This window comes from Phaethon aethereus, assembly GCF_964289735.1.
Source record: "Phaethon aethereus genome assembly, chromosome: 8".
Classification (NCBI taxonomy): Eukaryota; Metazoa; Chordata; class Aves; order Phaethontiformes; family Phaethontidae; genus Phaethon; species Phaethon aethereus.
Window position 1 is genome coordinate 7,544,777 of NC_138584.1, and position 20,946 is coordinate 7,565,722.

Sequence of the window (20,946 nt, forward strand, 5' to 3'; positions counted from 1 at the left end):
GAGAGAATAAGCTTTCACTCACAAATATACTTTATATAAAAGTACGTGTATTCATGGGAGGTATTTATGTGGCCATATTAGTGCAGGTTTATTCAACTTTGCCTACAATTGTGTACTACAAATCTTGTCCAGTTGTATGCAAATCTAAATGATTAATTCAGTTTCTGCTGGTTATTTGCAAGGAAAAGTGTAAAATGCAACTAGAAAGTAATTTTCTGAATGGGAGCAATACCAGCTCTGCATGCAGCCTTGGTATTTGACATTCTCTGTTTACTTTTTATAATGTTGCACAAATCCTGGCACACATTTAACTGTAGCTTTTCTATGCGACTTTTGTCCTTGGATATTTAATGGTTTCTTCTTTATGCAGCCTGCTTCAGTTCAGCAGATCCCCATCCCCATCTATGCACCTCTGCAAGGACAGCATCAAGCTCAGCTGAGTTTAGGAGCAGCACCAGCTGTTTCACAAGCCCAAGAGTTGTTCAACTCCTCCTTACAACCTTATAGGTAGGTAGCATATGCAAATTTCTTTGGGCTTTGAGTGGCGTAATTTGTAGGACTTGCTTCCCTGCAGACTTGTGTTCCTTGGTCAATAGCTGCCCGCATCTTCCTTTCTTCCCCAAAATCTCTTCCATCTGTTTTTCTGGCCAAGAACATTGTATGCGGATTGCCTGGTAATCTGCATGTGCAGATGTAGTTGTGACATCGTGGGATCAAAAACTATGCATGATATTTGCATCTTTAGGAAACCAGGCTAAAAAGCTGAAAACATCAGTCTTCGTACTAAGAGAACAGAAAAAGAGGAGTCTGTCTCTTCAGTAATTTGTTTGTTACTTTCTAATCAAACCAACATTGGAGTCTTGAAACACTTTTTTAATACTAGTTTGAACCTCATCGGTGGCAAAACTTAATTTCAGATGCATAGAGTGTAGCAGGGTATGTTTTAGAATAACTGTTTTCCATTTGCTACAAAAGATAAGACCACTAGTATCTCTCAAATGGCATTGATAACCAGACAAACTTCCACTGTAAGCCTTTCCAAAGCTTCCTTGCGGTTCCTATCAAAACTGATTCACAGTGCTAAAATGCTGACAAATTTTGTTTCACTTTTAGAGTTTCTTTGGGATTTTAATTACAGGGTTTTGCATGTGCTGTAGAAAAACCTGCTTGTTGCAATGTAGAAGGCTGAAGCCACAGAAGGTTTAATTGACTACATGTGTGTCCTGATTTTGTGCTTGGCTGACTTTGCTGGACCAAATATTGCTTGTCCTGCCACAGCTGACAAAAGTTGTTGCAAATGTCTGGCTAGTTGCAGAAACAGTCAGTCTGGCATGTGGTCCAGATTAAATAAATGCTTCTGGCTGATCTGGTCACACATGAACCCAGTATTAATGGAGTTTTGGGTTGTGCTATTTATAAGTGTATGAATACTTTTCCCACATCTTTAAAGGTGCAGAGGAGGATGAGCTTTGAGATGTACAGATTACTGGGGGGGGAAGCTTGGGAAAAATGGCTTTGGCTACATTGAAGACAATCCTCTGCATACATTCTGGAAAAGTTTCTCCAGTGCTCAGAGTGCAACTGTAAGAATGTTTTGTAATTAAGGAGAGGTACAGAACAAAGCTAACCGGGGTGTTCTGTCAGGCAAGCACAAGCCCCCTATGCTAACAGATTAACAGGACCAGTATATGTACTATGCTGGTACATATAGACCAAGTGATAAAGTGAAAAGTCTTTTTATATCAAAAAACACTCTCCTCTGAGCTGAAGGGCTTTGAGAGGGACTTTTATTTAAAAACTCTGGTTCTTCAGTGTGAAGGTGGCTATTCAGCAAGCTCGTAATGGAAATGTTTGGATAAATACTTCTGATGGACTAAAACAACCTGTCTGTGGTTCTTTGTACTGTTTTTTGTCGTTTTTTAAACAAACTGCAACTTCCCCATGCTGGTGACAAGGGAAATGAGTATCTAGTTAAAATTAAAGACTGTGGTGTCTGTCTGCGTTACTGTTTTGAAGCCAAAACATTAATTTGGAAGCTAGAGTTGTCAGCATCCAATGATTGAACCTGTAAGTATTAGAAGTTGGACTATGGAGATCTGTGAAGTCAGGAGAACAAAGCAGTTTATGACTAAGTAGAGCTACTCACATGTGCTTCCCCAGTGTCCTATCTTATACTACAGGAGCTAAGAACTGGTAACTTCTGTAGGTTACAGTTAAGTTATGCAAAAACTATTTTAGTATGCACATCTAAACACCTAAGTGTACTTTAAGATTTAGAGAAAAAGCCTAGTCATTTTTTTCCTGTGGCCTTTAGTACCATCTATTATTTTGTTGTGTGTAGAGTAAATTTAAAAAATCTAACTTTCTTGGGTGAAGATCTGTTCTACACAGCTAAGCATTCTAATTCTTTTGAAAGAATATAACCTGTGTTCTTAATTTTTGGTGGCTCATTGTTGAGCTCTTTCTGCAGTTTTATGTATAATGCTTCAATCTTTTGCAGATCCCAGCAAGCTTTCATGCAAAGTGGTTTGTCTCAGCCATCACCAGTAGTTCTGTCTGGTACAGCCTTACACAACTTCCCAGCAGTACAACACCAGGAGCTTGCTAAGGCCCAGTCAAGCCTGGCATTTCAACAGACTTCTAATACACAACCTATTCCTATCTTATACGAACATCAACTTAGTCAAGCTTCAGGACTGGGAGGCTCTCAGCTTATTGATACACACATTCTCCAGGTAGGAAATGCTCCAAAATGCAAAACTTCTGTAACGGTTTGATACAGATAATGCAGTAATAAATCAAGTATTGCTCAGCTTGGGATAAGCCCACCTCTGTGATAAGTACATGGTGGTCAAGGTGGCAGGAAACTTAAGATGCTTGGAAGAGAATGTTCTTTTAATTTCATAAAGGTACATCAGCATAACCTCTGAATTGAGGATTGTTCCCCAAACTACAGGGTTCCTTGTGCTTCTATCACTAATTGGAGCTTCAAGTTTAATTTCTGTTCTGGTGTAGGTGATAAAGGGCTATTCTACCACTTGCAAATGAGAGCTTTATCACAAGCTGAAACCTTCAGGTTGTCAGCTTCCTATGCTGTGGTTTCTACTGTACTGGTTGAAATACAGAATGATGTGCCATGCTGTCTCAGAACTGCTCTCCTAAGTATTCTTAATGTAATGGGGTCTCTCGCTCTTCCTAGGCCAGAGCTACGCTCACTCAGGCTTCAAATCTGTACTCTGGGCAGGTTCAACAGCCTGGCCAGAGCAATTTCTACAACACTGCACAGTCTCCCAGTGCTCTCCAGCAGGTAAACTATGGCATGGTAAATTTCCTAAATTGTATTCTTCTTAAAAGCATGTTATTGTTGATGGTTTTTGTCAGGTGTGGGTGGAGGTGGGGGCTGAGGCAATCTTTTAATTCTTCCAAAATGCAAGAATTAAAAATTGATGGCAAAGGAGAGCTACTGCAGCAGCACCGAAAAACTGAATTGCTGAGAAGTTGAAGGGCCTAGAAGTTCATGTTGATCATTTGTCTCTGGCATCCTTCTCTTAAATAGTTCATTTTCCAGTGACAGGCAAAGATTTAGTTGGCCCAGTGATGTTGTTAATTGAGGGATATGCTGTCTTTATGGGGGCAGGGATCAGTTAGTGATGGTGGAGGGAGAGACAAACTCCAGGTGCTTAGGGCAGCCTAATTATTAACACCAAATCTTGCTGAGATGAAACCTCAGAGCTGCTACATATGTCAACGATATCAAATATGTAGAAAACAGGTGAGAATTCGACAGATAAGTGATCATACAGGCAAACAGGACAGCCAAGTCAGTAACCTACATCAGGAGGTTTGTAAAATAAAAAAAAAAAAAAATCCTGTGATTTTAAGCTTTTTGAATTCCTTTGTGAAAGAACCGTTAATTTGCTGTGTGCAAGCATTCTGTCACGTTTGCAGGATGCTGTCTAGTGCTTTCCATCTTCTGGTTCAGTTTCCTTATTTCAGTTCCTTTTAAAAAAAAAAAGCTTATGATGGACTGGTTTATTATAATAGCCTACTTCATACACATGAAAAGTTGCCGAGACAGAAATCTAGAAGAGTCTTAAAAAATTGGATCTTATCTATTGGAAGTCTAGCATAAAGTTTTAAGGACCTTTTAGAAGTGTTAGTGCTTTTAATGTGTTCAGACTTAGCTGTCTCTATGCTGTTAATCTATTATCCTTCAGAGCAGAAACCTTGTAAGTCTTTCACATCTGGAGAATATTATATCATTCTTATAGTCACACTCGAAATATAATTTTGCAGGTTGTGGATTGATGGTAGACTAGGAAATGCAATAACTCCTGCCAGTCAGGTCACTGCTGTGGTATTTTCACCTTTATCACTACTATTCTGTGGTGTGTTCAGCCCACAGCACTCCCTGTTAATGCAAGCAAGGGATAGGCTGTGGTTTTGTTTGGTTGTGGGTTTTTTTGTTGGTTTGTTTTTGTTTTTTGGGTTTGTTTTTTGGGTTGGTTTTTTTTTTTTTTAAGCTCAGACTGCTGGCTGTTGAGACTCCTGGAAAGTAAAATCTAGTTTTCATCCTAGTGTCCTTATGATGACTAAAATTATCTGAAGGAAATAACCCCATCCACCCCTGCCCCCAACTGGCTATTTCATTCTGCTTTCATTTTGAGTTGAATTAAGTTTACTTCTTCGTACAGTGAAATCATGTTGAAAGGTGTTGGGAGCTAGCATGCAACTTTTGTTTCTGAAAAGCAAAGACCCAAATGCCATTAGAACTGATTATATATATCTGAAATCATAGAGCTAATAAAGTTAAATAATGGCCCTTGGGTATATGTTACTGGTGATTTTTTTTTTTCTTCCCCCAGGTGACAGTACCTTTGCCAGGATCACAAATTTCTTTGCCCAACTTTGGATCCACAGCACAGCCACTTATTGCCCTACCCCAATCTTTACAACCACCACTACAGCACACACCACCACAAGCGCAGGCTCAAAATCTAAGCAGACCTGCACAAGTAACCCAGCCTTTCAGAGGATTAATCCCAGCAGGAACTCAACACAGCATGATTGCTGCAGCTGGAAAGGTAACAATATTGGTAGATCTACAGTACAAAAATTAATACAAAGCACAGCTGTATGCTGTTTTATAGGACCAGCATGGAAACCCATGTTGACTCTCGCATCTAAAAATCTACCTTGACTTTAAAAGGTAGGGAGGGGAAGATAGAAAAGCCAGTCAAGGTTAGTTCCTTAGTGACTGGGTCTGTGCATTTTGTAAAGGTTTGGCTGAGTTTTTGTAGCTAACTTGATACTAGTAGGAATACCTAGTTTGATGATGACTTTGTGGACTAGTAGGATATTTCATGCAGAAGCCATGTAGAAAATAGTACAGAGCCATTGTTAGAGCAGCATGCAGACAACATTACACTGTCAGGGCTGGTTTCCAACTCTGGTCATACATGGGTTTGTCGCTTTTTTTTCTGGTCTTATACCAGAGCAGGTTGTATGGGATCAAGTCTTTCCAGTGCAACAAACTGGAGTTTTAGGGACTTCAGTGGACTCTCTATCATCTGTGACCTTGAACCAGAATGAAATACTAATGTTTCTGGGGGTCTGCTTATCTGAATAGCACAGTAAGGTGTGTCTTGAGAACGTAGCATTGTATGCAAGGCCAGGGCCTTTGATGTGGGGGGAAGAAAAAAAAAAAAGCTGGTGCTGCAGATGAAGAAAACTATCCTTGAAAGACAGCTACAGTAAGGAGATAACACTGAAATACTGCAAGAAACTTGAATACCTAGGAGGGAATTCTCTCCTTTATCTGGAGCTGCTGTGGTGATTGCTAATGAGGGGATGTATAGAGCTGGTTTCCAATCACAAGGTCTCTTGTCTTAGATGGAATCACAGATTTACAGGCACCTGGGATTTTCGGATAGTGTGCAGCACAACGCAGTTGCAGCATACTTTCAGGTGAGCAGTGGATGATAACACTGGACATGAACACAGCTAAGCTTTCTATCGGGTACAGCAAGGTCTTTCCCCAGTGCAAAGGAGTAATCTAGCTCTGGAGCTGCACTTGAAATCCTTACCCAAGATTTTAGGGTGCTTTTGAGTATAAAATGACCCTGCTGTACCAATGGTTTACAGCTGTGATAAGGAAAATTTCTCTCAGGTGTTAATTCCATGTCTTGGACAGTAATGGCAACCAGAATTTGTGATCACCCTGATGAAGTCCTCATCCTGTCACCCACCAGAGTATATGGTGATTTTTGCACCATACTGTTTTCTGGCTTCATAGGATCTGGCCAAACCTTTTCACCTTTATAATTTTGATGACCCTATCTTCCAAGCAGCAGCGTATTTCTTGCTACAGTTGTCATTGGAAAATGATCACTAATTTCAACAAGAAATGAGGAAGAACTGCAGAGGAATGGTGGCCTTAGGTGACTTTCCTGCCTTGTGTTAAGGGTTCCATCATGTTCATGCTAAAGAAAGTCGACTTAACACAGCCACTCACTTTTAACTGATTTATTGTTGCCATTACGCTTCATGGCCATGTGTGGAAAGATGCAGTTCCAAAGACTAATTTTATTCTGTTGAGTGTGTCTGCAAAATAACATGCAAGATTCATTGCCTCTGTTAGAGTCTGGAGATTTTTTGCGTGAATGACAGCTCTGTTTTTGCTGTGCTTTTGTTTTGTGTTTTTTTTTTTTAAATAGAACCCGATTATTTTATGGCATTCTTCACTTCAGGATTTTCCAGGATTATATCTAAATATTTTCATGTGGTACCTGAGACGGGGAAGGAAATTTCAACCCTGAAACATTTTTTTTTTTTTAGGGCAAAATATGTGAAATTAGTCACAAATCCCCTTTCATTATGCAGGAAGATCAAGTTAGAAAGCCAGTACCATAGCTGGAAGTGCCAAATAGCACAGGAAAATTGTACACAGAGGTGCTTGTGGTGCTGGGGTTGGCCTAATTATAAGAAGACATTTTGCAATCTGGCTTTCACCTCCACTTAACTGACCTGTTTTCATTGAGAAAAATGTGAGGTAAGCTGACAGTAACTTAGTAAATGTAATTTTCTTTTTAATTAGAATTAATATGTCAATTCCTGTGTTTTTCAGATATCCGAAATGGACCTGAAGGCCTTTGGAGGTGGCATTGATGTTAAACCTGGAACACCACCAGTTACTGGTAGAAGTACTACTCCAACCTCCAGTCCCTTCCGGTAAATCACTCTTAAGTTCAAAATTCCTTGAAATCAGAACTAGAAAATGTACCTAGTCATGCATGAGCTGCCAATTCTGAAAGGTGTGAGGTGAGGTGCTACTAATATAAAATACAAGCTTAATCTCATCTTAAAAGCAGCATTCCAGTATGTCATCAGATCTGCTATAGCTCTGAACTAAAACGTTTAAAAATTTTTTTTATTATTAAATGAAACTAAACAAGTCATGTAAAATGACCTGGGATTGTACCAGCAAAGCACAGAAGTGGCAGAGAAGGTGTACTTTGGGATAAAACTCTTAAGACAGTTTAGCATAATTGTTGTGCTCGAAGTGAAAACACTTAAAGGCTTACACTGCAGTTCTGGCAACAATTCTGTTAGAGAACTAGTTCTAGTTAGAGAACTAGAGAACTCTAACAATTCTGTTAGAGAATTGTCACAGGATCTATAAGTTCTTCACAAGTGAAATTAGTAAGCTGTTTGCAAGTTTGCTTGGTTAATTGATAGAATCTTGCTCATATGCAGATGCATTTTGTGGTAAACCTATTGGGCTGCTTGTGGGTGAAGTTTTTAGTGGGCTGAAGGAACGTGAAAATGGAACTCTGGTACAAGGTAGATTTGTTCTTGAAAGCTGTGCTCCTATGCAGTAACTCTATTTGGTGGCTTTCACTGTAGCAGACAGTGTGTTCAGGCTTTTCTAGTGAGGTAGAAATGAGAGCTTGAACTCAATGCTGAAGTTGAGCCTCCAGTACTTCACCTAAGAAAAAAGTGAAGGGATGAGGAAGAAGAAACTTGACTTTGCACCTTTGGGACAATTGACTTGATGGTATATATCTTAGAGATTCTATCTGAGATTTCTCTTCTAGCAACCAAAGCAGAGCTTATCATAAGCTTTTGCTCTTAAGTAAAGGTACTGGGAACATGAATAAAAGCGTAATATATCTCAAGAGTTCAAAGTGAAAACTGAACAGAGACTTCTTTAAGCTTACAAAATGTTGGTGTGTATTGAGTTTAGATGGCTTCCTTGCCACTGGTGCCCTGCTGCTCACTCTGCCTGAGAACTCTCTGCAAATCAAGCTCCATTTCCTAAAGAAAGCTGTTCACTCTTTTCTCTTTCTCTGAAGACTGTTTGGTGCCCTTCCCCCAGATAATCTTTCAGGCTTCACTTAATTCATGGTGATTCAACACCTCTTAAAAGTTTTAATGGAGTCTCATGTTCTTAGCCAAATAAAACAGGGTGAGAGCATTTTCTGTGAATTCTTGAAATCTGTTCAAGTGCATTTTGAAACATTTGACAACAGGTCAGAGTGGAAGCAGCTGTACATGGCAGCTTCTGCGGCACATGCTTAATGCCTGTTGTGACAAGCTCTGAACTTGACACGATGGAGCAAACAGTGTAAAGGGGTGGGACTGAACGTAACACAGCAGGCATGGGAAGCGGAACATACTTAACATCAGTATTTGTGTTACAAATACTTTTGGGAAAGGTGTCTTTCATACGTACTTTACCCTAGAATCTTTCCATATGCTAAATATTTCTGATTATGGTTTCTCTTTGTATTCTTAGTTCTGAGTTTGTTTGTATTTGAAACTAATGGTAGATACAGAAGAATATCTGATACCAGCTTCCCCAAGAGGTTTCATTTTTTTGCCCCCTCCAGTGCTGAATTTCTAGTTAAGCTGTAGCTAAAGGCAGAAACATCCTCTGAATAAGAGTGGTGTGATTCTAACTGGCGTTCTTTTCTTTAGGGCCAGTTCTACAAGTCCTAACAATCAGTCCAATAAAATGAACAGCATTGTCTACCAGAAGCAGTTTCAGTCAGCTGCCGCTGTGAGAATGACGCAGCCATTTCCTGCACAGTTTGCACCACAGGTAGGTGACTGGTGGCTTCCTACAAACAAATCTGTTTCTCTGTATGACCTGGTGGCTCTGTAACTCGGCTGTCTTTCCTCAGGCTTTATCATGAGGAGATACAAACTGGAATCCTTAAAATGAAATGGTGTGAGAAAACTCATTTCAAGATCAAAGGCAAAAAAACCCCTCTCTGATCTTGCTAACTAGTAGTGGAGATTTTGTGGTATATTTAATTTTGAGAGTTCTGTGCACACTGAGGAATTTAATACAAGTTGTGAATGATGTAGAACAGATGGTTGTTCTGCTGGCTTCTCTATGCAGCTGTAATGCACCTCATCCTGCAAAAACAAATCATTTGATTGGGGAAGGGGAGAAGCTTTGTGTCTCAGAAGGGTCCCAGTGCATATTTTAAATGTTTAAAGACAAAGCAGATTTGCAGTCGTTTGTCTGAGGTGCAGCTCTGAAGTACTGAAGGAGCAGATCAGGTTGGAAAGGATCACTGGAGGTCATGTAGTCCTTACAAAGCAGGGCTGATGGCAAAGGGTTTGATTTGCTTCTGGTGTTCCAGGGAGTGCAGCTTACAAGAGTGGTGCATCCCTGTTACAGGTGACTGTAGCCAGGCTGCTAGAGAAATGCAGCCTCTGTAAAAAATGTAAGATATTTGTCTGTCTCTTAGTATTTGGAGTGTTTGACTCTAGGACTTGAGATTTGATTTTTGGATTGCCACTAGGAGAAACTACCTTTCCTTTCCAGGGCTACCTGTCACTAGTGATGACTCCACTGCCCTGCATGGGTGGATTTTCTCCCTTATTACGTGCTGGTTTTAAGCTGTTGGTGCTACTTTCAGGCACAGCAGCAGTGCAAGACTGGTTTTTTTTCCTGGAGTTCAAGCCTGGCCTCTCTTAACATAAAAGCCTATTTTCTTGACATCAGTTTGACGGCAGAGCAGCAACTTTTTCCCCTTTTATAAGATAATGCCAATGTGCGATCTAGTTGGCAATTTTCTAATTGCAAAATGTCTCTGTGTTGTTTTTCCCCCACTTAGATCCTCTCTCAGCCTAACCTGCTCCCTCCATTGGTAAGAGCCCCATATACTAACACCTTCCCAGCACCTGTTCAGAGGCTGCCAATAGTACTGCATAGTCAGATGCCGTCTCAGATGACCACAGGCCTTATGAGCCACCCTCATTTACTGCCTGTGGCCAGAGGTCTTTGTGGATCAGTATCTGGAGCCAGAGGCAATCAGGCCCAGGCTGTGATGAAGGCTGAACGAGACATGAAGGTTAGTATTTGAGCAGCAGTGCTGTTAGCACCAGTTCAGTCTTGACAGCCTGTAGGGCAGGAATGTGTCTGCAAATCATGTCTTAATTAAAATGCCTCTGGACCTAAAGCCAGTATCCAGGCCTTTAACAGCTGAACACAAACCTTTTGTAAGGCTTTTTTTAATAAGAGCTTTAGACTGAAAAATTTGTAGGGAGCTTCCTTTCTCAAGTGATCTTGTGGTCAGCAGTTGTGAAGCTGCCACTTCTGTCAAAAGCAATCTGACAACTAGGTTTCAAGAGCCTGGATTTTTTGAATGGGTGATGAATCCTACAAACCTGGCTGTTAGCTATCATTTCACATCTGCCTCCCCAACTCTGAGCTACAGTATGAACCCTCCTGTTCCAGCCAGCCTTGTTTCTTGGTTAATGAGACTGAGGATTTATTAACCAGTGGTTTGAAATGCCTGTGATTAATTCTCTGTGGTAGAATGCACTAACATGGTATGCTCCGCTGCAAAGAGGTGGCTGCATTTCTGTAGTAGGTGATGAGAGTAATCCAATTTCTTAAAGCACTTTGGGACCCTTCAGGTTGAGGCAAACTCTTCTTACCAAAAGGGGACTGCGATGTGGGGTGTCTGTGTAGAGACACCATTGTACCCTTAGCCTGTTTTCTGCAGAGTAAGTTGCTTGTATGAATAGATGGTACTAAGGAGCTCCTTCATCTACTGTCATTTGCCATAACCTATGCATTGAGGTGTAAAAGCAAAAGAGTGTGTTTTTCCTGGTTATGTCTGGTTGTAGGAGAATTGATTGCCTCTAAAATTCTAGGTATTTGGTCCATTTAGTTTTCTACCGCCAGTTTATGCTAGCTGTAGGCTTACCAGGTGATGTGTAGTGTATTGTCTTGAGTCTGTATTATGAATTGAATCTAGCCAGTCATAGCAAGTACTAATACGCAGTCCTGGTTTTCTGAATCTCCCTGCAAACACTGTTCAAAAGAATGTGAGTTATTCTGTCACGTTTGGTTACTTGTGATCAAGTCATCCAACCTTCCAGCCTTTACCTCAGGGGACAGCTGAAATCTATGCAGAAGATTTCAGGTGTCTGTCTGACTCCCGTAAAATCAGACTGTTGCTGCAGTCCTGCACACCAGAGTTCACAGGTTTGTTTTCTGTTCTGTTGCTGGTTGAGTTACTTGGAGCAACTACACAGTATTAAAGCCAAGACCTCTTGTTACAGGTTTTTGCTGGTTTGTTGCCCTGTTTCCTGTAAAAAAGGAAATACTTAGAGGGGTACATGGAGGCTTAGTGTCTGTAATTGTAGTTGGGGTTCCTTTTATTAAGATACACTTTTTTAATTTAAAAAAAAGGCGTTTGCATTGGGCTTAATCGTGCAGGTTCCAAAAGCTTGAACTCTTCATGCAGCTCCTGCTTTGCCTGAGTCTGGGCAGGAGAGACAGGTGCTTGGTCTGAATCATCTGGCCTGCAGAGTGCTTCACTGACAAATGAAAGGTCCAGTGTAAAACTGTAACTGAAACTTGTAGACACAAAGGCTGAATTTCATAGGTGCAAGTCAAGGTTACAGGTAGGATTCAGAGGAGGGATTTGAAGGAAGACAGGCAGTAGTTTGTGCTTTCAGGAGTGAGTGCCCACTTCAAGTGGGAAGCACGCACGGCTTCAGCTTACGTACAACACAACCCTGAACCCAGTTCACTTGCATCCCCATTGCAGACTCCGAAGCATGTGTCCAGAACAACAGGGGGAAAAAATGTGTGTGCTCAGACTAGATTCTGCTGCTGTGATACTGCCCCTGTGCTCAGGAAGTCCGGACCACACGGCAGGAGAAATGACAGCTGCCGTGGCCCTCAGTGCCAACAGTAGTGTTGGGGCACGAGCAGTGCGCAGGCACGTGTGCCTTCTGGTCCTGTCTGACTTTTACTGAGTGAAGCTTCAGTCTGAGCCTACTGTAGGCTGCATTTATGCTTTTTAAACTCTGCAATAATAGTGGCATAAAAAGATGTTCGATAAAGCTTCAAACTCTTATTCTTGATCCTCTTTTCTGGGGTGAGGATTAGGAGGAACAAGGAAAGCCTAGGCATGATGTTGAGCTGCTACTGAGGAGCCAAGCGCCCAGATGTGGTGACATCTGGGAAGGAACCAGACGGACACTGCCTCTAGGAAAGTCTGGCCACTGCGGTCAGTCCTTCCTGTTTCATTTAGGAAATACTTTTTGTGAAGTCACTCTTATTCCAATGCCCTCTCTTCAGTAAACATGTTTTCTCCCTTTCTTAAGGCAAAGCAGAGAGCAGAGGTACTTCAGTCAACCCAGAGATTCTTTTCTGAGCAGCAGCAGCAGCAGAGCAAACCCATAGGAGGCAAAGCGCAGAAAGTGGACGAGAACGGGAGCAAACCCACCGAGGCAATTGCTGACTCTTCAGGAGTCTGCCAGGACAAAGCCGAGGAAAAGCCAACCCCTGCTCCTGCTGCGGCAACAAAACCTGTTAGAACTGGACCAATCAAACCTCAGGCAATCAAAACTGAAGAAACAAAATCTTAGGAGGCTGTGTTTCCAGGGAGGTGGGGGAAGAGGGGAGGGTGGGTGAGATGACAGCAGCATGAATTTGTAGCCCAAAGGATGAGATAGCAGTCGTCTCTCCCTGCAGGGCTCTGAACAGCATAAAGGGACATAGAAGCTATCGGCAGTTACGGATGCAAACTGCTGCGTATCCAGCTGAGCTTCTAGGCTCTTTGGGCTTGTATCTTTTCTAACAGCATGAAGGCTGCTTTTGGTGTGTGCACGTTCTACACGTGTGCGCATGTTTTGGCTTGCACACCTGTATGCTTCCCAAAGTGGAAAAAAAATTGAGAAATGGCACTGCCGGGGAAGAAGGTGGTCAGGGAGGCATGTTTCTAGCTGACAAGTTGAATAATCTTATTTTCTTCAGGCACTGATCTTCAGCTGCTATTTATCTTTTTGTAAACCTGTGAGTATGAGAACATGCAGCTCTGAAGATGGTGCTGGGCCAAGTAATGTGTGTTAAGCTTCTATCTTGTAATAAACAGAGGGATTCATACAGCTGGCAAAATTGCCTTTGCCATCTGACATCTAACCTAACATAACACAAAGAGTAATGCTGATGATGAATTTCCCTCTGAAGGCAGTGCTTTGCTGGCTGCTGCTTCTTGGGTGACAATATACTGTATTTAGATCACCATATGAAAATGCTACTTGGCCACCTGTGTTCTCTACACCCGCTCCCCCTTCAGTTGTTCACCTTTGGAGTTGAAAGGTTCATTGCATCAATAGTCAAATTTGTTCTGTTCACCTCTGTCCAGCTATCTTTCTATGATGCGAGTGATCTTTAAACGGTTTCCAGCTTATGTCTGTATACAGCAATGAGCACTTAGAACTGTGCCACAAGAATAAAAGAAACCTTACCGGATTAAAGAGAGTTTTCTCTAAAAGGTGCATTCTTTATATCAGAGCTGCGTCGCACCACCTCCTTGCCCACAGTGTGCTGGAAAGTAGAATCAAGTCAAATAAATGCCTTTTTAATTGTATCCTCTAGTATTATAGCTGTAGGACAGTACTGTATGATACTTCTGTGAATGTAAGATATCCTGTACCTGCTTATGATATGTAGTAGTGACTGTGCTATACTGGAGCTGTTTTTAATAATGTTATTCTAGAGGTTTTTTTCCAGACAATGATTGAAAAAGCTAATAAAAAGCACCAGGTACCACATCAGTAGCAGAATTTGCTGGTTTTTTCTGGGATTTTTTTTTTTTTTTTACATTTTTTGGAAGGAAGAGTGAGTTGAAAGTCTAATGTGTATAATTTTGTTCAAATGACTGCAGAAGCTGGAAAGGCTGTTGCTGCTATTGATGCCTAGTGAATTGCTATTCGTTATCTTTTTATATAAATATATATATAATTTGAATTTTTGGAAACTTTAGCTGTGATGTCAACTTTGGAAAAAAGTATCCCACTTGTAGTGTGAGTTGGCATTGTACAGAAATTAACAGCCATATTGGTCTAGAAATGTTAAACTTAATTTTTTTTTTCCATTTGTACAGGGGTAACGCACTGTATTAAATATGTACGGTCTTATTTACATGGGTTTGATTACAGAAACTAATAAAGTATTCTCTAAATAAAGTATCCGGGTAATCTCATGATTAGTGCAGTGCTGCAGGATGCAAGGAGAGCACCTGAACATCATGTGCCACGTGAATGACAGCTTGGGAAAACAGACTTCTAAAGAAAAACGCTTTGAAGCAGCTTGTTTTTGTTTCCCCCCGGCACTTTTGATCTCATTCTCCAGCGGAGGTCTCACAGGACATGGCTTCCATCCAGCCCTGCAAGGAACCTGCCGGTTGCATTTGCCAGATGTTACATCTCCGGCGTGTTGGTGAGCTGCCTGGTGCTGGAGACTTGCGTTCTCGTTCTGAGAGAAGAGCTGCTCGTCGGAGGAGACCAGGATGAACCCAGCTGGTTACTCACTTTAGCTGGTGGGTGACTACTTCCTTGACACGAGCCTTGACAGGAGCCTTCCCAAGGATGTGGGAGGCTTCCTCCTTGTGCTGCTCCTGAACTGCTCCCTTCCCAACTCGCTACCAAGCAACGCATGCTTGCCACCACACATTCCAATCACACAATTACTGGTTCATGCCCTTAAGCGTGGGGCGGAATGATGAGTTAAGTGTCCTTTGGTTGCAGGGGTGAAGGCATCCCTGCCTCCCTGGGCTCCCTGCCCTGGGCCTGCAGGGTTATGAAGAGGCAGGATGCTCTCAGCTGGCCAACGAGGGAACTTGGTTCATAAGGAACGCCAAAACCTTCCTGTGTTTGGTCTCCGAGAGGTAATTCCTGCCTGGAGAGAAGGTGCTGGCTAGCATGGCACCTCCAACGAGTGCAGAGGAAGGAAAGGCAGCTGCAGGTGTCGGGGTTGTTCTGCTGGCCTGGCGACAGGTTGGAGCGGGCAGCCCTGCCTGTGCTTGGCTGAGTGGGAATTGGTGGTCTGGGGGCACCGGGGGAGCTGGAGCCCTCTCCTACCCCTGCTAAAAGAACAGACCTGGGCAGAACTGCAGCAGTGTGGAGTAAATGAAGGTGCTGTTATCCACAAAGGGAGTGAGGGGCAGAAGTCACCTCTGAGCAGGTACCACCACAGGTAAAACGCCTGTTTTGCAGGAAGGGTACAAGCACAGCTACAGGAAGCACTCGGGGACGGGAGGACGAAGGCAGGGAAGTGAGTGAATGTAGACATGGGTTTGGAGTATGAGTTACAAAAGAGTAACTGGGTTATGGTGACGCTTCCCTGTTTTGAGGTTATCTTCTGCCTGGTTTGTATTGGAAAGACCCCCTAAAAATGGGAGATCGTTCACTGGACTGTTCTATTTTTAAGGAAATGTTGATGAAAGGATTAGTCTTAAATGCTCCAGTAAAGCCATTAGAAAAGCCAGATGAATTTCCCACAGTCAGCTGTGGGAACGTACCAAGCTAGTGGCCATTTCTTGCGCTGAGCAGAACCAGAATACTTCTGCAAAAACTTAACTAAAAGCAAATGCTTGGGCATTTTGTGCATCCGAACAATCCTGTTTTGGATGTGTGCCTCTGCAAAACTGCCCCGAACCACCCCGGCTGCCTTTGAGGCCAGGTTGAGCTTTCAGTCACTGACCCAAGTTCACTGAATATTTTTATGACACTTAACCAGATAACTTGCTCCTGGCCATTTACGCTGGAATAGATCTTGCTTTTTTAATTTGAGTGGGATTTGGCATGTAATCTCTTTTCTATGACTCCGGTCATGAGAAATAATTGTGCTGAACCTCACATAAATTAGGGAACTATTTTCTTTGGGGAACTCGCTTCCCCCCCCCCCCCCCCCCCTTAATAACATTTGGTCTGTGTAAAGACTGTAACTTCTCTCAAGGGGTTACAGAAGGGAGTTAATGTGATTGGGGACAGATCCAGCAACCCCCCCTTCGGCTCAGGCCGGCTTCTTGCTGGGATGCGGGAGGGGAGGGATGGGGCTTGTTTTTGCAAAGCTTGTTAAGTAAAGCTGTGTATTCAGTGCTGTTCAGCTCCAGCCTGGCTTTTTGGAAATCCTGTGTACATTGGCTTGTCTTCGGTTATTTTCTTAGTCAATTAAGCGATGGACCCCGGCGCGGGCAGCGAGCGCGGAGGCGGGAAGGGCTGGGGCTGTTTGCCCTTGGTGTCTCTGCTCACTGAGGGGCCTTTGGTGCTGCTGCTCCCCAGGGAGCCTGAACAAGCCCTCCCTTTCATGCTGGGGCTCGACCCACGCCTCTGGGGAGCTGCGGGGTGAAGGAGGGCTCCAGCCTCGCTTCCCATCCTGTTTTGGGACAGAAATGCTGTTCTCCGATCCTCGGCGGCAGGTTTTGCTGTGCGTTGGGCAGGCAGCCCCTGGCTGGGTCGGGTCAGGGCTGCGCAGGCAGGGGCTGCCTGCTGCCTGCCTCCCTGTGCCTGGCCCCGGTGGGTACACGACAGCCCCTGCCTGCTCCTGGGTGAGCCCCATTCCTGCCCCTTCACTCCCAGCTTTACCACCCTGCCTCTCGCCCTGGCCTTGCCCGTGCTTCTCTGCACCGGGGCCGGGCCCAGACAACCGCCCGTCCTGGGTACGTTTTTGCAGCAGGACAGATGGACGCTGTGGGGTAGAGACTGCTCCCCAGGGCAGGGCTATGCACCCCTCGTTTCTGAGGCCAGAGGAACCCATAACACACCGCCAGTTTATTGCAGCAGCTGGGGTCTGTCGTGGTGGGTGCCCTCTCCCCCATCCCTCCTGCCCCACGCTGCCCCTGGCACGGACCAGCCCAACCCACAGCCCTGCCACCTGGAGCTCATTAATCTTTCCCATTTGGTAAATCTCCGGAGTTCAATGCTAAAGCTTTGCCTTTTATTCTGATTTAATGGCGCAGCCCCTCTTCATGCTAAATAAAGGTGCTGCTGGGGTTGGCCTCGCCAGCAGCTGCCTCCCAAATGTGGTATTTTCCCAGCCAAAGCTTTACGGCTCTCCCCCAGCACCTTCAGCCTGTCAGTACAGTGAGGGTGGCACCAGCGCTGCACACCCCCTCCGGGCTCCAGCCCACCAAACCCCCAGGAAAACCCAGGCTCGGAAAGATCAGGGAGCAAGGCAGCAATGGCGGTGGGTGACGTTTATTGGGCCGGGACCCTGCGCAGCCCCCAGGGGATGCGGCTGCTGCTGCCCCAAATGCTGCGGAGGGCGGAAGAAAAAGCCTCCTACAAACTTTCTACAATAAATAGTTAAAATGGCGTGTTTTGGGCTGGCATGGGCAGCTGTAGCTGCTGTGCCGCATGGCTGTAAAGCTGAAGCGCATGGCCGAGAGGGGCTGGGCACGCCACGGGGCTGCTCAGCTGCGGGATGCTCCACCAGCATTCCTCCCCATTGCTGCCTTGGCTTCTTTTTTTCCAACAAATCCGGGCTTGTGCAACAGGTGTCTCTATTTCCTGCTGCTTTTGATCCTGCCGGGTGATTTTTGGAGGCAGCTGAGCTCCGGGATGCCCTCGTGCACTGGCAGAGTGGGATGCAGCAGGGCCTGTGGGCTCTCAGCAGGGGAGCTCAGCTCTGGAAGGCTGCTGTTGGCAACTGCTGTTCTCCATGAGGCTGGCCTGAGGTGGGCAGGTCTCCCCAAAACTGCTGCTCTGAGAGGAGTCTGGGGGGCAGCGGTGGTGCTCATGCTCAGCCGGAGCCTGGAAACATGAACCCTCAGCCCTGCAGAGGGGATTGCTGCTTGCAACCAGGGAAAGCGTTCATTTTCAGGTAGGACCTTCCAGGGCAGCCTCTCACCACCTCCACCACCTGCCCTGCTGGCCTTCGCTGTGCCTAAGCCCTCCCTGCTCTGAATTCAGGGTGGCTGGGCTGGGTGCTCCTGGAAGATGCTGGAGCAGCTCAGGGCTAGGTACCGCTGTGGCCCACCCAAAACCCGCCAAGGCCAGGGAGAGGTGTTTCGCTGGCTCATCCAAGCTCTGGAGAAGCACTTGATTTCTCTCTGCTGCACTTGAGCACATGGGATGTTGCCAGAGATACCAGTGGGGACACTGGTGGCCCCATCGTGGCACGGCTGTGCAGCACATGGTCCCCACCTTCACCCAGGGCTGTCTGAGCCAGCGCTCCCGGCCAGGCTGGGGGGAGCTGGGGAGCGAAGCGGGGTGCCGAGGTGTGCGCAGGGGTTGCAGGGGCTGAGGCAGCACATCCCCGGCCCTGGCTCACGCCCGGGAGAGGCGGACGGGGTAGGTGACCATGTTGAAGCTGTCCCAGGCGAAGAGCTGCCGCTCAGCGGGGTTGTAGTCCACCATGCTGAGGTAGCGGAAGCGGTTCTCGAAGGGGATGCTGAGGGCCCGGCTGGTGCTGGTGGCTGTGTCGTAGGCAAAGTTGATGGTAGCGTTGGGCGCCGAGTAACTGCTGACGGTGTAGAGGGTGCCACAGATGACAAAGGAGTTGGCCACCCCCCGCTTGCGGATGTTGGTCTCCCAGGTCCGCCGGATCTCCAGCGTCTCAGGGTCCAGCTTGGAGAGGACGATGGCCCCCCTGGCCTTCTCGGTGCTGTAGATCACCCAGAGCCCAGTCTCATCCACCGCCAGGTCTATGTCGGTGTAGCCCCCCCAGGAGTAGGGGTACTGCCCATGGTAGCCGGCGCCCGGGATTTCCTTCTCGGCCGTGACAGCCTCTCCCCGCAGGTCGTAGCGTGCCACGGTGCGGGAGCGGCGGGGCTGGAAGAAGAGCCCGCCACGGTAGATGACAGCTCCCGTGCTCTCCAGGGGCCGCGGCAGGATGTGCACCTTGGCAGGGTAGCCCCGGGACAGCTGCTCAGCCGCCTCGTACTGGAAGAGCTGACGGACCTCCGTGCCTACCACGTCCGCGCGCCAGGTAGTCTCCCGCGTAAAGGGGGGCACGGGCTCAGGGTCCTTCATCCACACGCCGTACTTGCCGGCGATGGAGTCTGCCCGGCCGAAGACAACGGGCTCCCCCACCCACACCAGCTCGCCGCAGCCTGCTTGGGGACAGGAGGGGAGAGAAAGGAGTTATCGCTCGGTGGCACCCGGCGACCCCCTTGAGAGGGCCAAGTGGTATTTGGGAGCAGCGGAGCATGGGGCTGGCCGGCCGTGCCGGTGGCAGTACCTGAATCCTCGCTCCCCGGGCGGCCAAGCGCGGTCTCCTCCAGCAGCCGGGACACGGGAACCTCCGTCCTCTCCGACTGCAGCTCCTGGTAGGTGAGGGGCTGCGGGTCCCAGCGAGGGGCTGCAGCGGGGCCAGGCACAGTGTGAGCAGAGGCCTCACCGCTGCGCCTGCCGTCGTGGGGCTCCATGCTGGACCATCATCCCCTCCAAAACGCCAGCACCTCAGTCAGGAGCCCAGTGCCCCATCCCACTGTGGCAGGGCACACCCGTGGCCCACTGACAGGGACACCTGCTCCGCTGATGCTGTTGTCCCCCAGGTGTGGGATTTAATGCTCCTTGGGGGAAACCCCTAATCTCCCCAGATTAGCCTGTTCCCCTGCATCCCCCCTCTCCTGTGAGGTGGATGATGGGATGAGGAGGGCTCCAGCTGCCAGCCCTGATTTAGGAATGGGGAGGCGGTTTGGTGCAATGGGCTTACGACCCCTGAGTAGGGCTGAGCCCCAGAGCAGGTCAGCATCCTGCCCAAGAGCGGGAGCGTACCATGTGGGGGGCAGCAAAGAGACTTGACCAGCGCTTGGGGGAGAGGCAGTGGCAGGGAGTCCCGGCCCCGGCACTTACCTTTGCCAGGGGCACGCAGGGCATCGCGGCCGGGCCCCTCTGCGCCGGGGGGGCAGCGGGTGGCCCGCAGCTGGGCGATCTCCTGGGCGCTGCTCTCCAGCCGCCTCCTCAGCTCCTCTTTCTCCCGCTCCAGCCGTCCCTTCTCCTCCTCCAGCCGGGACTTGGCCCGCAGCAGCTCGCCATAGGCGGCCTCCAGGCGAGCGGCCGGCGCTGCCCCTGCCTCGCTTCCCCGCGGCCCCGAGCCCCGCTCCCGGCTCTCCAGCCGGCTCAGGCGGGCAGCAAGGGCGGACAGTTCGGCCCGCAGCTCCGGCACGCCGCCGGCGTCCGGGCAGCCGGCCTCGACGGGGCTGGCCACCGTGAAGGAGTAGGTGCAACGCCCGGTGCTGTCATCGGCACGCCGGAGAAAGGCCGTCTCGCCCCGGCAGCCCAGGGCCAGGCCCCCCCAGAGCAGCAGCCAGGCCCCCAGCATGGCTCCGTGCCTTCGGCGCCTCCGCTCCGCGGCACGCCGGGCGCTGCCGCCCGCATTTATAGGCCGGGAGGGCGGTGGGGAGAGGGTCGGGGTGGCGGGGGGGACGGACGAGCCGGAACCTTCCAGATGCCGGCGGCGGCATTCGCCCAGCGGCAGCCGGCACTCCCCCCGCGGCCTCCCCGAGGCCGCTGGCCGGGCTCCGGTAGCCTGCGGCCGCCGCCAGCGGCTTTGCTGCCGGGGCCGTGTGCCAGGGCCGCGGCGGCTGGACCCCCCCGCTGCTGGCAGGGAGGCCTCGCCAGCCCCCGGGTCCGCGATCGGCGCGGTGCCGAGCCCGGGCCGCCCCCGCCGGCTCCCGCCTC

At 47.4% G+C, this 20,946-nt stretch overlaps 2 protein-coding genes across 2 annotated transcripts in view; one reads left to right on the forward strand and one right to left on the reverse strand.

The window, feature by feature from the left end:
* PRRC2C (proline rich coiled-coil 2C) overlaps nucleotides 1-12,903 on the forward strand; it is a gene marked incomplete at its 3' end in the record, with an annotated part of 55,192 nt that extends 42,289 nt beyond the window's left edge. Inside the window, exons 25-31 of the mRNA XM_082003231.1 lie at nucleotides 371-507; nucleotides 2,501-2,735; nucleotides 3,200-3,307; nucleotides 4,866-5,084; nucleotides 7,127-7,230; nucleotides 8,980-9,103; nucleotides 12,640-12,903. Coding sequence (XP_081859357.1) covers nucleotides 371-507; nucleotides 2,501-2,735; nucleotides 3,200-3,307; nucleotides 4,866-5,084; nucleotides 7,127-7,230; nucleotides 8,980-9,103; nucleotides 12,640-12,903 — 1,191 coding nt within the window. The remainder of the gene's footprint in view (nucleotides 1-370; nucleotides 508-2,500; nucleotides 2,736-3,199; nucleotides 3,308-4,865; nucleotides 5,085-7,126; nucleotides 7,231-8,979; nucleotides 9,104-12,639) is intronic.
* A 5,614-nt stretch (nucleotides 12,904-18,517) lies between these two features.
* MYOC (myocilin) lies at nucleotides 18,518-20,587 on the reverse strand (the record flags this gene model as incomplete). Its single annotated transcript, XM_082002654.1, has 3 exons — nucleotides 18,518-19,373; nucleotides 19,502-19,621; nucleotides 20,119-20,587. The coding sequence occupies 3 exons, from the start codon at nucleotides 20,585-20,587 to the stop codon at nucleotides 18,589-18,591; spliced, it is 1,374 nt and encodes a 457-aa protein (XP_081858780.1). The 3' UTR covers nucleotides 18,518-18,588.
* Between the last annotated feature and the right edge of the window lie 359 nt (nucleotides 20,588-20,946).